The sequence below is a fragment of the Eutrigla gurnardus genome (assembly GCF_963514095.1).
Source record: "Eutrigla gurnardus genome assembly, chromosome: 12".
NCBI lineage: Eukaryota > Metazoa > Chordata > Actinopteri > Perciformes > Triglidae > Eutrigla > Eutrigla gurnardus.
Window position 1 is genome coordinate 9,972,897 of NC_139926.1, and position 17,672 is coordinate 9,990,568.

At 41.7% G+C, this 17,672-nt stretch overlaps 1 protein-coding gene across 1 annotated transcript in view; it reads right to left on the bottom strand.

The window, feature by feature from the left end:
- Positions 1–17,672, bottom strand: part of cntnap5a (contactin associated protein family member 5a) — a 100,139-nt gene that overhangs the window by 18,095 nt on the left and 64,372 nt on the right. The window contains exons 14-18 of the mRNA XM_084022448.1: positions 9,413–9,569; positions 7,846–7,973; positions 5,969–6,139; positions 4,815–5,033; positions 1,132–1,371 (exon numbers count right to left, since the gene is read on the bottom strand). Of these exons, the coding sequence (XP_083878574.1) occupies positions 1,132–1,371; positions 4,815–5,033; positions 5,969–6,139; positions 7,846–7,973; positions 9,413–9,569 (915 nt within the window). The remainder of the gene's footprint in view (positions 1–1,131; positions 1,372–4,814; positions 5,034–5,968; positions 6,140–7,845; positions 7,974–9,412; positions 9,570–17,672) is intronic.

Consider the following 17,672-nt stretch of genomic DNA (forward strand, 5'->3'; position numbering starts at 1 on the left):
ATTTCGTTTTTTCTGCATTATAAATCACGATAGGAAAAAATACAGGAACGCTGTATGTGTCATGTTGTCTAGCTAAATTAAAAGGCTAGATCTGTGTGCTCTAGTCGAAAAATGAATATTCATAAACTCACTTGTTGGATATAAATGAAAGCAAAACACAACCACAGAGCACGGTTAACGAGACGGGCTCCGTGTTTCAAGACTGCTCGTGGGTTGCCGACATCGGCGCAGGCCTTTGGAAAGAATGCAGATTTAAGGCACTTCTGCATTTTCTTCACTTATCAGAACCGGAGGTTTCCACGTCTCTTGCTTTTAGCACATTCACTGATAAACACGAGGCAACTGCTGCATACCGTTGCTTGAGAAAGGACTGCTATATTTATACACTAAAAAAATACCAGAAAATAAAACTGACAGTTTGTTTTACAAAGAGGCAACGCTCATGGTTTAATCACACTGTGGCTTTTCTGTGGAGTACTTTCATTTCATCAGAACTTCAGAGCTTTTAAAATCTGCCATCGTACGATCATACAGCTGAAAGCATTTATCTAAGTGTTGCCTTTAACCCCTGAAAGTTTAACTCCCATATAGACACGGATCAAAGGGAGAGTCTATAACCTCCAGGTGACACATCTGATAGGCACTCCAGCTAACTGTGGTAAGATCCGAGTTGTAATAAAGCAGAAATATCTTTGAACAGCAGTCGGCTTAGCTGTATCCTGGCACCGTCGCCACTTCCCCATTCAGCACAATGAGCGAGAGGAAACTGTGTAAATAGTGCAGTGTGGTCTGTCACATTTGCAGCCAGAATTTCCCATCGCTACGTCTTCAAACTGTTCCTCTCTCCCCTGTCTATGCGGCTGTTTGCTCAGCCTGCTGCTCTGGTGGGTTTCGGTTGTGTTGAGGTCTGTGCTCACATACTGCAGGAGATAATTTGGTCTAATGCATTTTAAATGTACTTGGAGTCTGAAACCAGGACAAGTATTAATTGCCTCTTGCATCACTTGCATTCTTATTGATGTGCTGTAATGGAATAACCCTGGGCAGTGATTGATTATTTATTTGTTGTAATCAACATTAACTTATTTAATTACATTAAGTGTGAAGTTTTTGTTGTCGATCAGCACTCACCTTGGTTACAGGTGGTCCCCCCGTAGGCCGACTGGGAGCAGTCACACACGTAGCCATTGCTCTTCTCGATGCACCTCCCTCTGTTGTGGCAGAGGCTGCTGGAGCCGCTGCAGTAACCGGGGCAACCAGAGGTCACCCCCGGCGTCATCCTGGCCCTCTCCTCCAGGTCAAAGCTCACGCCGTTGACCGTTAGAGTCCTGATGCAGCCCAGGAAGCCTCTCTGCTGGGACGCTGTTCCTCCTGTGAGGAGAACAGCTGTTAGTCACATCTAATGCTCACTGCGCTAAGAAGCATTTTTGATGATTTTATTCCCTTTAAGGCTGATGAGGATTTATGACAAACATTTACTTAATTTCAGTCTATAGCAACTCTGTAGGCACTGAAGCTTGCGAAACCTCATTAAGACTAAATGTACAATGTAATAGATTAGACATCACTGTGAAACGCAGGTAGAAAACAAATGTTTGTGACATGGTGACAGCTGAAAATTAACATGACAGAGAGGTGGCAGACTGATGACTTTTGATGGAAATGTATCACATTGTTATTATGGGAATAATTCATCCTTGAACAAAAAAACACTCAGGTGTGTATAATTTCCTTTCATGATCCCACAAGGCTGATAAATGATAGTTAAATGAGGCTTCATGATACGTTTTTGATTTGTCTGGCAGATGTCTAATGGTTTATTTTGTTGGCAAAAACATCAGGGATTCCATGTGTTACCAGTGTTACTACTGGTAATATCTAGCAGCATAGGACAGCGGATACATGGGACCTCAGAGAAATAGGACCCTGGCAACATAGGACCCTGGCATATAGGACCTTGGGAAGATAGGAACCTGGGATAATGGACCCAAGCAACATAGGATCCCCGGACCCCGGTATATAAGACACAGGGTCTATAGGTACAGAATATATTGGACCCTGGTAACATAGGACCCTTGCAAAATAGGACTATGGATCGTCTGTGGTTTGTTCTAAAACCCTCTTGGAAATACTAAAACGAGAACCACATCATTGCCATTATTTGTCCCATTCTTTCCATGGTGGCTATTGAAACAATATCCTCCTGAAGGAGCTTTTAAATAAACAATTAACCGTAGTGTGTAACAAAATACACTGTGATGCTATTGAATATTTTAAACACTCTTAATATTAATAATGAGGTGGATCATGTAATAAAGTCGACAGTGATTTTAGTGTACTACACTAATATTGTATTACTCATTACAACAGTTGTTTGTGACCAACATCTGTCAAATAGTGCTCCAATTAAGGATGTGTTACGTTTTTGACGGGGGAGTACTATGTTATTTTTTTAATCCTGCCTGGTTATGTCAAAGTAGGTTTTGCATAACATACATTTAGAGTATCATGTAGGCAATATCACATAATGGTATTTTAGCTGTTCAATTGAAAATATGGTCTGCTGTTGCAGATATTATTTCTAAAGTGAGATTTATTTTTTAGTTCAGGAAATGTATCATCTGCATTTCCAAACTAGCAATCAGCTTTATAACGACAGTGGTAGCCTTTATAAATGACATCATTTCAAATTACTATTCACTTTATCTTCTGAAGGAATGTCTTCAATTAACACCTCTGTACCATCTTATGAAAACAGTTAAATCTTCATCTAATGACAAGTACTTCTGTAGTGCTCCCATTTGTCATTTCATTGCTCTGATGAATTATTTCTGAATGTAAATGACCCATTAAGTGCATGAACTGTGGGCCTACGGGAAAGTGGAGAGCACACTTTTTTTAAATGGGGTATGTCCCCTCCAGAGGACTGGTGTATTATTAAGGAGACACATTAAAATGTCAAAGGGGGGATGGCTGCTGGAGAGATGTGAGAGAAGAAAGAGTGCAGCAATGCTGCTGAGACAGAGCAATAATGGGAAAATAATAAAATAGAGTTTTTCACAGTAGCTTACAGGGCAGGTTTTGTATTTTGTCTCTCCAAAGCAGTTTCAGTGTCGCTAGCTATAATTTTCCTGTCCACTGTAGCTTTTAAGAGAAACCTTTGTACAACGACTATCATGAGAATTAGGGAATAAAAACAGAGCCGGTTCTCTGTGCACCCACAGCTAGCAGGAGACTTCAGCAGCTCTTCAGAATGCATTTTGGACCAAAACGAACATTGTGACCTTTGTCTCCCATCTCTTGCAGAATTGTTGTGCTACAAAGGGGTCACCTCAAGGCCAGTTTGGAGAGGAGGAATTATCACAATGACACATTTTTTCCCCAAGTATACGTGGCATGTGAGTGTTCTATTAAGGCATCTGGACCTTTTCTTTAACCCTTAGAGACCCAACATAGACAAAGACCCATTTTTGTCAATTTGAAATGCAGCTCAGCAGTATTTTGAACTTTGTATCTTATTGGGCCGCTTGAAACTCGTTCTTGTGAAATTCTTACTGTACTGATAGCCATATACTGTTGCACTTTCTTCTGAATAATGTATTATCTTATTGTAAGCCACTTTGGCTAAAAGCATCTGGTAAATGTCCTAAATGGCAAAGTGTCTATTTGTCCTTGTCATCAGTCAGAAATTAATATAATATTTATATTTATATCAATATAAATAATCAATTACAACTATTTCTGAAAGTTACATTACAATAGATGTGTATGATTTCCTTTATTATACAGATTTGGTGGCTTTTTTCCCCACTTGAAAACTGATTAAAAAATGACCAAGAAATCCCTCCAAACTATCACATGAAGACACCAAAACCTTAAATAGAACACCAAAGAAAAAGTCAAGCTACGATTTGGAATCCAAGACTTTTAGTGTTGTCTGCGAGAATGAATGGATGGCAAGTACTTCTGACACAAACCTCCTTATCCAAGATACCAAGGACAGGAAACCCTCTGAATGCCCTCAGTCTCTAGTTTGGGGTTGTTAAGTTTCATGAGGCTGTGATTAGTGACTCACAACAATGAAATGGCTACTATGGGGACAAACATCATGAATGAAATTGATTTGATTGATTGACTTTTACAGACAAGCCCACTTTATACCAAAGTGGGCCCACAGAGCATTTTTTTATTCACATATTTTGAATACTGACTCCTTTTACAGACATGCCCAAAATGGACTGTGATTTACATAACGTGGGCTTATCTGTAAAAGGGTGCACCCATTGGTATCTGTAGAACCCATTTTAATGCAAACATTTTGAGGGGAGAGGCCAGGGATCCCTTTTGAAAATTGCCATGCAGGTTTTCCCTCGCCAAAATGTAGCTGAAGATTGGAGTGTTATTCAATCTCCTTTTTGACGAGTGTGGCAATGTTGATGCCAATCGATTCCTTAGCTTTTCTAGTTTCATAGTTCCGAGCTTAAAGTTTAAAGACTCGATACAGCCCGCAACAATATCTCGGCCAGGATTGCCGGTGATCCCATGAGTCTCAGTGCACCAATCAACATTTTTACATTGACAATGGAAAAGAATGCCGTTGCTCATGATGATAAACCCAGGAGGATCATCACCGACTACAGTTCCCTGTTTTAATCCCCTGCAGCTCACTGTTTTTCTGGTTCCAGTAGAAGTTCCAGTATCACCAGCACACCAACACATATCAGTGCTGTGTTTACATCGTGCTGCAGTTAATACAGGTATAAATAAAACCCTTGTCTCCAGCGGAGGCGTATCAGATCTCACGGCGAGCCTACCTACAAACAGCTGGCTGCTGAGACGCAAGCGGAGGTGTCCGTCAGCCGGAGCCTCCAGGAAGCGGAGGGGGAGCTGGTCGACCTGCAGGGAGGCCTCCTTCACGTTGCGCTCTGCCCTCACGTAGTGCCACTGTCTGTCATTCAGAGGGAGGTGGGACTTCACAGACAGGACCGCTGGACCGTTTCCCACGTCAAAGGAGAAAGTCACCATCGAGGGAGCTGGACAGTCAGTGGGGAATATCACACACACACACACACACACACACACACACACACACACACACACACACACACACACACACACACACACACACGCATGCGACAGCCAGGTCAGACTGAATGCGATATTGGGTGTTTTATGTTCCTCTCTATCCTCCCTTCCTGATGCAATGCGATACAATGCTGCTGGGAAAACTTGATGACCTGAATAGATTTATGAGGGGGGCTTGGCTGACAGCTCGTCAATATTTCACAACGCGACCGACGCTGCAGTAATACATAATGGCTCCAAATATCCTGAGAACTCCTCCCTCAGGTTTCTGAACAAAACCCACTGTAATCAAATATTTCAAAGCTTTTCTTAACACCTACAATAAAGAGAGGAAGCCAGAACAGAGGACTAAGTGCGCACTTGTAAAATATGCTGTTTGGGAAGTACAAGATCATGTCACTGAATTGTTTAATACAATCATAATAAAATGATTTTACAACCTCACAACTACAGCATATTTCTTTATTGGTGCTCGTGTAAACAAGTCAATTTTTTGCATAAATATATCTGATTTGCAGGATTTGATCCCCTTTGCTTCTTCAGTACATCTACGAGGTAATCGTCGCCCATCTGGCGTGCTCATTAAGGAATTCAGCTTGGCTTTAAACGTCTCCCGCGACATGCTGACGTAGCCGTTGACTGTGTCATTAGGACTACATCACACTCTGCAGATCTGACAGGCTGCTTCTCTGGGAAATTAAACTGTCAACTACAACACGGCTAATACTTCCCCTCGGAGAGGAGCCAAAAAGAAATGATGCTGACAGATTTCACGGGTGTTCTTATGTATGGCTATTCTTTGTGCCTTTTTGCATTCATTCGCGTTCATGTCCTTGTCATGTACTTCACTCTCTCTCCACTCGTTTAGTCTGGTCCGACTCACAGCTGAGCTCCACTCTGATGAAGTCCTTTAGGCCTTGGTTCTCCAGAAACACTCCTGAAGGAGCGCTCGTCTTGAAGTAGAACGAGATATCAGAGGCGAGCTCGGCCTGCAGGGTGGGGAAGTAGAGATAGGAGGACTCCTGGTAGAAAGACGCGGCGTTCCACAGGGACTCTGAAAGGAAGAGAAAGGAGAGGAAAGATGTACAGTGGAGGGAGGAAGAGTCCTAACTGAAGGAGGCTGCATGCATCAAATAAGGAGCCTCGATTGTTTGTTTATGTGTTTACTTCACTTGCATCATGTCCTCATATTTGTGTATGCAAGGTAATGAAATGTGACACAGGATCTGTCACCGGTGTTGACTCCTTAAGGGAAACAAGAAGCAAAACCACACATTTTGAGTGTCTGCAATAGTATGACAACATGACTCTAACAAGAGGTCTAGAGTCAGGAAACATCAAAACAGCGGATAATAGTTTCCAGCATTTTAATGATGTAATCCAACAACCTATGCTGTTGTTTCCGTGCTCTTTGTATTTCACATTGAATGAAGACGCCAGCATTTCAATGAGCTGCTTTACTGAAGCACATAAAAAGACATTTTGCTAGCTTTTGTTTGCAGAGCTCAATGCTGTAGCACCAGGGCTACATGATGACGACTATTTCTAAGAATATTTCTTTTATCAAAAAGTTCTCTATACAACATTCAGAGCATTATTAAAGCAGCAAACAACGATTTGCTATGTAAAGGTATATTGGAAAAATGTCAACCTTAGCAGAGAATGAAGTCACTTTCCTTCTGTATGTTGTGACGTGAGCTTCTCTGTGTTTTGTTAACACATCCTGGTTGGCCTTCCAGTGCATGTAAATGCATGTGAGCATGCGCCACTAGCTAGCTAAATGGCCGCTGTTCCGTGCTGCTCTGATACGGCGGCTCCAGTTGGTAACGCCGTGTTGTCAACATTTTTGCCATTTAATGCACTGTTACCGATGGTGGCACTGTTAGCTGCTAGCCGTGTGGAAATGCTCTGAATATCACATATAACACCTTTAAAGCAACAAAGGAGTATTTTAAACTAATTATGGTAAATAATATGACTCTGCTCTGGACTGCAGCTGCAACATTCTAGAACGTAGAATAACAGCTCCTCAAAAGTGAAGTCAAAACATTTGGATTGATTTGATATGCAGCAGCGTTTTCATCGCCGTTTTCATTTCATTGTGGGAAGCTAAAGTCAATCATGATCAAGATTAATAAAACCAAAATAATACTCAGATCAAAATTATAATAACTGGCATGTTAATGCATTCATTATATAATAATCCAGATAAGAATGTCTCATAATGTGTAGAAAGAACTAAAATGGGTCACAATATTGATTCTGAAAATATACTACAAATGTGTTGAGCAGAATTTTAAACATATTTAATGTCTTTAGGAAAGGCTGGTATCTCCACGTGCATGTAAAATAAAATCATGGGGGGCTGGACTACATTTGACTGCAGATGAGCTACTAAAAATTCCCTGCCCTTTGTCCACAGCTCACTCTGGGACATGAGGCAGTAAATATCTACAGCCTCTTTCATGTTGCAGCGCTGCTGTCCAGCTCTGCCTCCCCCTGTGCCTACCCCCGTTTTGGCACTCCCGCCTGGCTGCACAACATGACTTTGAGAATCCGGACATGGGTCCAGCTGATTTTACGAGTCCGCACTTGTCTGACTTGTAACAGAAGAGATTAATTTGACCGTTCTATCTACAGATAACCACATGAGGTGTTAAGACATCATGTGAGCTCTGATCAGCCCTGAGCCTGGGAATCAAGTCCTCCATCTGCAACCAAATCTGGCACAGCATTTTCAACACTGAGGTGATCACCTACTGTCTCCATAACAACGCAGAGGGCCGACGTGGTAGACGGCCTGCGAGCCAGTTCTGTTGGTGTCTCCGATCACTATCTGGCTCACTGGCAGGTGATCTTTATAGGAGAGGATCCCCGTGTCATTAGCCCTGTGGCACAGAAAACAGAAATAAATAAATAGCAACACAGTGGCTTTGGGGTGGACGGCTTTCTGGGGGGTCCAGATAAAGGTATCCATTCTTCTGCATTAGCGCACAACGCAGAGTAAACACATTAAAAAGGGAGCAATCTATCACAATGCAGACAACCGCCTCTGGAAATATGCAAACTGAGCTGAATCGAGAGAAGCTTTGCAGTGGATTAACGTAGGGCAAACAAAGACATTCACAGCTTCTCATACAACAGAACAATAATGCAGCCTTTGTTTGTTGCTTCGTTGCTTAAAAGGTATTTTAGATTGATCATGATTGTTTATATGAAATGTAATTAATCAGTTTGGAGATGAACATGTTGAAGAAATTCCGACAAAATTTTTGTGAATGGATATGTAAATAAACAAGAAGAAATACATCAGACATTCATAATTTAGGAATATTATCTGATATTGTCTAATATTGATTTTTATTAAAATATGCAGGCGCTATTTACTGATTCCATGCATTATGCCTGTCACCATTTTTCCTCACCAGAGTCACTACTTCATGACTCTTCTTGGACTTTTGCCAAGTTTATATTCTATATTGGAATGTTGGCACACGTAGACATGTTCTGTCAGTGTGTCTTAAAGAGGTTATCCACTGCATTGTTTCACAAATTCTGTGAAACTGACACCACAATGCAGTTAATAAACACAGTATACAATTAATTCTTGCTTTTGCTTTTTCACTGGTATTTTTTCTCCTTCAGATACACAGATATCGTGATGCATATCGTAGATGATTATCTTGCAATGTATCGTGTATCGCTGTGATATCATCATTATCGTGGGCAAAATATTGTGATATTATTGTATCTCCGCTCTGCGATTTCCACCCCGAATAACTGGTATTAGAATTACTTTAACTGACGTCAAGGATGGGCTGCACGGTGGTGTAGTGGGTAGCACTCTCGCCTCACAGCAAGAGGGTCTCGGGTTCGATCCCCGGGTCGGCCCCGGGTTCCTTCTGTGTGGAGTTTGCATGTTCTCCCCGTGTGAGCGTGGGTTCTCTCCGGGTTCTCCGGCTTCCTCCCACAGTCCAAAGACATGCAGGATGGGGATAGGTTAATTGATTACTCTAAATTGCCCGTAGGTGTGAATGTGAGAGTGAATGGTTGTCTGTCTCTACATGTTGGCCCTGTGATAGACTGGCGTCCTGTCCAGGGTGTACCCTGCCTTCGCCCAATGGCAGCTGGGATCGGCTCCAGCCCCCCCGCGACCCTGAATACAGGATAAGCGGTAGAAAATGGATGGATGGATGGATGAAGTCAAGGATCTGAATTGTATTGTATTGCGTAACACAGAGATGTGGTTCTGCTTACCCTCATCTATTTCAATAACATACAAATAGTAAAAAAAAGTTTTAGAGAACTGCGTGTCTGCTCTACCAACCATGCGTCCGTGTCGGCATCACAGTTGCAGAAGTAGTTCATGTCCATGCAGTTCTCCTCCAGGCTGCAGGAGCACTGCTGAACTCCAGGCAGGAAGCCTCCCCAGTAGCTCCGCTTCTCTCCCTCCCAGTCCAGCCACCAGGCGAGCGGACTGCCATCTGTGACAACAAAGTGGACAGTCAGCGACCGCTGCAACAGCTTGCCACAGTGGACAGAGCTGCCACTCAAGCTCATGTAGGTCAAGGTCATGGGAGGGTTTGCTCGGCTTGATCTCAAAATGCAAAATAAAAACAACACATGGAAGTCCACTGAAAGAAAAGATAATCAAATGCACCAAACACAAGTGAAATCCTGTTTTGTCAGAGGCAGCTGTGGTGAGAGACTTCCGTCATATGTGACATTATTGTCACAGTTTGTCCTTGTTCCTCCTCTTCAGCCACACCCTCCTCAGTCATGCACTTCATTATATGCTCACCTGTTGCAGCCCTCAGCCAACATCAAAGTGCCTTAAACCTGCATTCTTTTGAGTGGCCAGCAGGAGGCGACTCCTCTGGTTCTGAAATAAGGTCCGATGGGGAACACTAGAAGGGACGTGACTTAGCCTCTCTATTCAGCGTTCGGCTGTACTAAGCTCCACCCCCTTGTGTCACTTGTGGGTGCAAGAAAACGAGTTGGCGATGGTTTGGACGACTAGTCCACAAGCCAATCACGGTCCACCTCTCATGTACATGGAAACTCGTGACCTCCTGCTCGTTCACCTGCTCGCCTCCTTCATCAGTCACTTACTTCTTGTACCACTCCACCTCCTTTGTCCCTATGTCGGTTCATCACCGTTGCTGTGTGGAGTTTTTGTTGCCTGTCACTTGTAAGCTATTCACGTTAAATCACTGGATTGTCCCTGTCTGCCTCGACCTTCATGTACTCAAGTCCTCCTTCCTCTGCTGCTCATAAACTCAAGACGTGTTGCATTGTAATGAGCATAAAATAAAGCAAATACAACTGGGAATGGAGGGAAGTAACAACAGCTCACAGGTTTCTGATTACCTGAACATTTCAACCATTATCCCCTCAGTAGTCAATAGAAGCACACTTCATTTGTCTATTTGTCTGCTTTAGAGCAATATACAAGATATAATATATACACAGACGTAGCTGTTAAAAAACTGAACACATGAAAAAATACACACACTTTCACACATAAATGTCACCTTAAATACAGTGTGTAATAAATACACATGCATGTTTAGGTTTCATCCTTGTTTTTGTCCTGATCCTTGTATATATATATATATATATATATATATATATATATATATTTTTTTTTTTCCCGATTTAAAAGCCGAACCAGGGACAGGGACTTATACGCTACATCTGTTACATAGCTTATTTGCATGTGACAATGTTTATCTGTGTGGTCCATGTTAAACATACAAAACAATTTAACCAAATTGGTAATCTCATTCAATGCATAAATGTATTTGTTTTCATTTTCCGCCGGCATTTCATGACACGTTGTTGATGAGGCAAAGAACATGCATTAATTCAACTTTATGGATATAGCCCAAAATCACAAATCACAAATTTGCCTCAGAGGGCATAAAGGCATAATTCATTACCACTACTGTGGGGTTAAGTGGTCCTGCATCAATCATCTGTCACACAACGTGACCGAGCACTGGAGATGAGGCCAGCAGGCAAGGAAAAGCTCATTAAGTTACATGTCACAATACATAATCAGGTGTCACATGCCACGATGCTTTCATCCTACCCAGAATGTATTATAGCTGCATACATTTATATGTGTGCAATACACATGTGAGACTGGTATAGCAAAGAATCCTCCATATGAAGATAACGCTGGATGAAATCGTCTCCAAACAGAATGGGACGGGCTTCTGATGCCGTATGCAATGGTGAATCAGAGACGACAGGAAATAATGTGGGCTAGGAACAACAACACAGGCCAGCAAGCTAACATTTGCATTACAAAGGTTGGAAACAACACACTGTGTTCGAACTCTACCCAGGCTTCTTGTTTTAAAACGCTCCACGGACAGTGAACAGGTACACAAATAAGCAACAATCAATACTTCCTGAAGGAGAGGCAAGTCTGACTCTCTCCCTCAAATTGGCTGGATATTGACAGGACTTGTTCACAGCGAGCAAAGGGGTTGCCTTAATCTCTTCTTTGCTGAAATGAATGGAAATCTAAATTTGCTGCATAAAGCAGGGATGCAGCGATGACACACCGAGTACCGATCCGATGCCTTATCAATAACCCATATGCCTCACTATGTGGTTGTGACCGGGATCACTTATTTATGTCAGCCTTAAAAATACCGCTTTCCCGATTTTGTCAAAGAAAATGTAGCAAATAAATAAACAAAGTGAATTGTTATTAATCATTAAACTAATACATTGCATCAGCAGGTTGGTGAAACATCTTCAAAATGAACAGGGATTTCAATTCAAGTGTAAACCTTTTAAACGTAGCGGCAAATTGGACAGAACTCAGAGAGGGATTAAAATTCCAGTACGTGACGTATAGAGACCTAATTAAATAGGTTGGCCCCATTGTCACAGATACCCGATTCAGCTATTTGAGTCAGTGCATCCCGAGCATAATGTCTGCGATGTCCACTCCGCCCATGGTGTAATGAGAGTTGGGAACAAAGAGCAGCTGTGGTGCACACAGAGAGGCCACCACTGAAATGGTCACATTGACATTCTGGCGGTGGCGTTTAAACACAGAACGAGAGCTAGTTGTCATCAAAAATTGGTACTGCATCGATCAAACTAACAACTGAACGTGTGTTCCAGGGCACTACAGGACAAATGCTTTCTTGGAAAAAACACAAGCATCTGGTGGCTGGACAGGCCGACGTCAATCTGAGATCACAGGAATCAACAACAGAGCTGTGTATTTGCCGATGCCTTTTTACTAGGGTTGTAAACGATAAACCGATGCGACCGGATATTCGGTTCAACAAGTGAGAGATACGGCTGCATCGGTAGCAGCCTCCTCAATCGATACGAATTATCAATGAATTCCTAGATGAATCGGTTACGGAGTCATGGATCGGGTATCGCAAGACTTTGAAGCGGTTGGCGGCATTACACCAGCGTCTCTAAAACAACGTGAGAGCTGAAGCTGCCCGTGAAACGCCGTAGCTGGCTAGCTGGTATGAGTTATAAACAAGGGACAACACGGAACATGGAGGAGGTGGAGGTGGAGAGGCGGGCGCAGCACAGGTAGGCGGCTGCGACGCTGCCGTGTGACCGCAGGCACTCCGCGACCGCACGTGAGAGACGGATGGCTTTGAATGTCAATCGCTTGTGTCTCAACTTGCGCCACAAGAGGCGGCCGCAGCACGGGTAGCGTCCACGACACTGTCCTGTGACCGCCATCCAACGATTCAGACAGAGTTTTTTTTTGGTCCATGTCTAAAAATAAATACATTGACATGTGATTTTGTTGTTCTGTTTTTTTTTTTTTTTTTTGCCAGTGCCATACAGCCACAATGTTTGGGGATATGTGGTATTTTACATATTTGAAAATAAACTATTGTACTGTCACTTTCATAGAATCGGCTTCTTTATTTTATAAAATATCTACAACAAATATTAACCGTAGAATCGAATCGTATCGTTCTTACACTGTATGGAATCGATTTGAATCGAAACTGTCTGTAATAAAAGGATATCGTTTTTTAATCGAATCGGTCTGTGATAAAGGATATCGTTTTTGAATCGAATCGTAACCTGTGTATCTAGATGCATATTGAACCGTATATCACAAAGAGATGTGCAACCCTACTTTTTACCAATACCAAGAAGATCTGTCTTTTTCACCCATTAAAATATACTACTGTAAATATTATTATTATAATATTGTTACGATTTAATTTGCCCTATCTGTTTCACAGAGGCATTCCCTGCTTTTAACTGGCCCTGGCACACACCCACACCGTGGGTGTGAAAGACCTTTAACCAGGGCTGAACTGTTGAGAGCTTTGGAGCTTAATTTGTCACATTAACATTAGAAACATTGTTATAAATGAGGTTTAGAAACATTGGACGAATAGTCCACCTTCTGTTCCCCCTCTATCTGTGAAGCGGTGGAATGTAATTATCTCCTTTCCAGAATACACACCATGATTTTATCCATCTATGACTAACAAAGCAGGGTGCCCCCCCCCACACACTCTATCTCTAAGAACACCTGAGCTGTGCAGAAACTCTCAGCTCATCCAAACCAGGACTAAACTCTTTATTGTTTCCTGCAACTTTTCCTGTGAATTTTAATCAGCTCAGCTATTTAGCTATCTATCTGCTGTTTTTTATGTAGTACTCTTCAAATTTGTTGGGTTTATCACATGTATTTCTGTTGGTAAGTTGTTCTGATGTGGGCCTATACGTTTATTGCTACTGTTGTGATTTTTGTATGGTTAATATGGCTAAAGGGTGTGCTAGATACCAAAATGTCCTGTTTTGTTATGTCTTGTGTAGGAATGGCGCTACACAAATAAACTCGCCTTGCCTTACTTCCACCTGCACCTGCATTAACTGCCGGCTCTCGCAGTCTGTCTGTGAGCTCACCTGTCTCACTTCAGGCAGATCCCCCTCACTCACTGGCCAATCAAAAAAGTTGAGGCTATCAAAACTGGCCAAAAATCTATTTTTGCACATTATGTCCACAAAAAGGCAAACCGATACAATGAGGGACGTCACCTTAAAATACTTTTCAGATGTCTTTATTCCCCTCTCACTATCGCTCTCTCTCTCACACAGCTAAGGGGCGCTATGTAATTATCTCAGTCCAAAGGTCACAGCTTATTGAAAAAAGAAAGATGTAATCATCTCCAAAAATCAACAACATGATTTTATCTATCCACTCTTTCGCATGCACCTGTATTAACGGGTTCGTCTGTGACCTCGCCTGTCGGAAAAATAAAATCAATTAATCAATCCGCCGGCCTACGAACACTGTTGTTTTCTTCCCGCGGAGCCGACATGAAAAGTGTTTCGCTTCAGTAAATGTTTGCTGTCAGTCAGACAGAAGACGGAGACGTTTACGGGAGACGGAGCCTGAAAACACTCACAACTCACTTCCAGGAGGATTCCCAAACACAGAATCACGAATAACATTTATATAGCTGCAATAACAGAAAATCACACAAAAAAAATATGTTTGGACAGAGCCAGAAAATGAGCATGATATGTCACCTTCAATTCATTATAGGCATTAAATGACTGTAAAGATGGCAGAGAGGAGATATGTTACACAACTAAACAAATGCCTGCATCTATAAATTCAGTAGGCTGCTTCCAACAGGTGCTGTTGTTGTTTTTTCCCCTTGTAATGATCAGTACAATAATTCATTTTAATATATTTGCTATTTATGTATGATATTAAAAGTGATATTGTGGGTCTACATGCTGAGCAAAGTGAATTCCTGAGAGTTTTAACCTTCTGCGCTCAAGCAAAGGCAACGAGAAAAATAATAAATAAATACATCAGACCACTTCGGAAAGTGTTCATGCAGCTATAAAATCTGCTGTTTCCAGCTTCTCTTTGATGTCTGGTGTGATAATGGACTTGTTTGTTTGCACATGCATGGCAACCAGGGAACAGGGAATCTGGGACTTCATGAATGTTTCATGATTTAAGAGCAAATGTTTGGATGTTTGCGACACCGTAGGCGCCAAAGCAGTTCAAGATGAATGCACACAAAAAGATTGCAGACCACCTCTCTCGTTATATTGAAAATTGTAACAAGAAAGAGGGAAGCAGAAGGCAGGGTGTTGCGGCCGGCACGGCTCCCAATGTGACAATGCACAGACAGCCTGACTTTGAATTCACAATGTAACAGCAAACACTCCCCTGATGCTGCGATATACAAAACACCTCGGATTGACCTGATAAAAGTGAGACCCTTGTTCTTTTGAATGGGGCTGTGTCTGGCGACATAGTGGGGGTGCCAATGCAGAACGTTCTGGCACAAAGGTGTGCGGTCGGCCAGCAAACATAAGCTTCAACTTAGACACTACCCGATTCAACGTCACGTGGTGAGGTGCTGCCTTGAACAATCATAAACGTTGATATGGGGCTGTCAAAACCAGCCAAAAATGATGGTGGTTTGTTTAGTCCTTTTAAAAAACATGTACAGGTTCAAACTCATAGTAATAGAATAGAAAAGGAAAATGGCCATTGTTGTTTGTTGTTATGGTGACAACACATGTCAGTGGGGCTGTAAAGTGATGTCACAGCTCAGCAGGAACAGAAGTGGATGCAGCTCTGGAGACAGATGTCTAGCTAGTTAGCTAGGTAGCTAGGCAGCTAGGTGGATCACTGTTAGACTAAGTGTATTTTCTCTCTGGAGCGCTAACGTATGACATAATTAGCAAACTGTCTAACTAGCCAGCTGTATGCTATAGCTAGCTTGCTGATTCCACTGCGTTGCACTTGAAAATGAACAACAAGATTGTCACGCCTCTGACACTAGCAATGTGCTTTCATATGGTGTGATAGGAGTCTTAGTTAAGTTAATCAATTTGACTCATTGAGTCCGTCACTATGTGCTCTGCGATGTTACCACTCCGCCACTATTCGTCGCTGTAAAACCTCACCTCACTGAGTCCTCGGCTAAGTTGGTTTGCTTTATCCGAACACAACGATCACAACGGACACCAAGTCAAGTTTTCAAGTTTTGAGAGTTCAGAGTGAGATTTTGCATGTTAAAAAAATAATTACGACCTCACATTATGTCAATCATATTTCCACACTGACTCTGAAACTTTTGTCCATCAAAAAACATTTCAGAACAGGTTCGACGTCAAAAAACTTGTTCACCACTCACCGTAGAACCCACAGACATCCAAAATACTAACTTATAATTGGTGCCGTTTTCCTGGTAATTTCCCAATTACGTGAGACTTGAGAGCCTCTGACCATCCTGCTACATTTATTTGAATGTGCATGTTCTACTTCTATATTATTTCTATGTTGGAACCATTCACATATGTATTTTTTTGCATTATATCCACAAGGGGGGAAACCAATACACCAGAGGGAGTGGTTTGCAAGTTTTTAAAACTGAAATGCGTTTTACAAGTAGCAGTAGTAGTGAATGTGCGGTCGAAGGAGAGAGTGTGTGTATGATGATGGTGAGTGTGAATTTTTCAGTAACATCAGAGCTGGGAACGTAGAAGTGCAGTGTGTGTACAGTTTAGGCTATTTGTCAGCCAATAAATGCTGCAACTCCTCGAGACTCAAGCAGAGTTATTGTGTCTTCCTTGTCACCTTCTGTTTAAAGTGAAGGGAGTTAGCCCCAAAGCTAGTTCTGCTTTTGTTCAGGCTCACTTAAGGTCAGAGAGACACTCCAGGCAAAACACATTGTTTCTTCACGCACCGGTGGAAAGAAAACATCCACAGTACAAATTCATTCATACAAAATCACACATTTTGTTTTACTATGCGTCTGTAGATTTCTCTTAAATTCACCAAAAGTCCCCATTATGCTTCAGTTGCATATTCAACCATAACATTTCACAAGACTTGTAATACAAAAAATAATTGCCTTAATGCAAGCTATTAGGTGGTGAAGTTTCATGATGATATCTGTTAGTTAATTTTTATTTCACACCTGTAGTGTCTTCAAAATGGATGCAATTTTAAAATCTTATCACATCTTTGAAGGTAATTTTCTCTCAATTAGTTTTGTCTACGAGGCAGAAATCTCCACTTCAGTAGCAATTACATCCACCAAACGCACCCGTTTCTTTTCTCTCTATAGTCTGAAGGCTTTAACACAGGGCCTTACTCATATCATTCACAGCCTGATTTATACAACATTTTATTCCTAAAAATATGGAGAGGATTATTATTCTATTTAAATTGACAGTATTTTCCTATTCATGGTGTGATACAAAGAGATATCCGAAATTCCCTTTTTGACTAGGTCGACAAAATGAACCAAAAACTTTGAACCTGCCTTTATCCAACTTTCAGATTTCTGTTCGGGAGGTGTACGCAAATAAGCATATTAAATGAGATGATGCCTCATGAGTATATTTGTCAAATAATTGTTTGTAAGTTATCAACTGCGGAAGTTTGATAGTGATACATTTTACAGTATCCACCTCCCTACAAAGTGGACCAGTATTTTCTTGTTTTATTGACAACATAAATACATTTGCATTGTCATTAAACTACCCATTACAAAATAAAGAAATAAAATAATCGCCTATCATGAAACTTA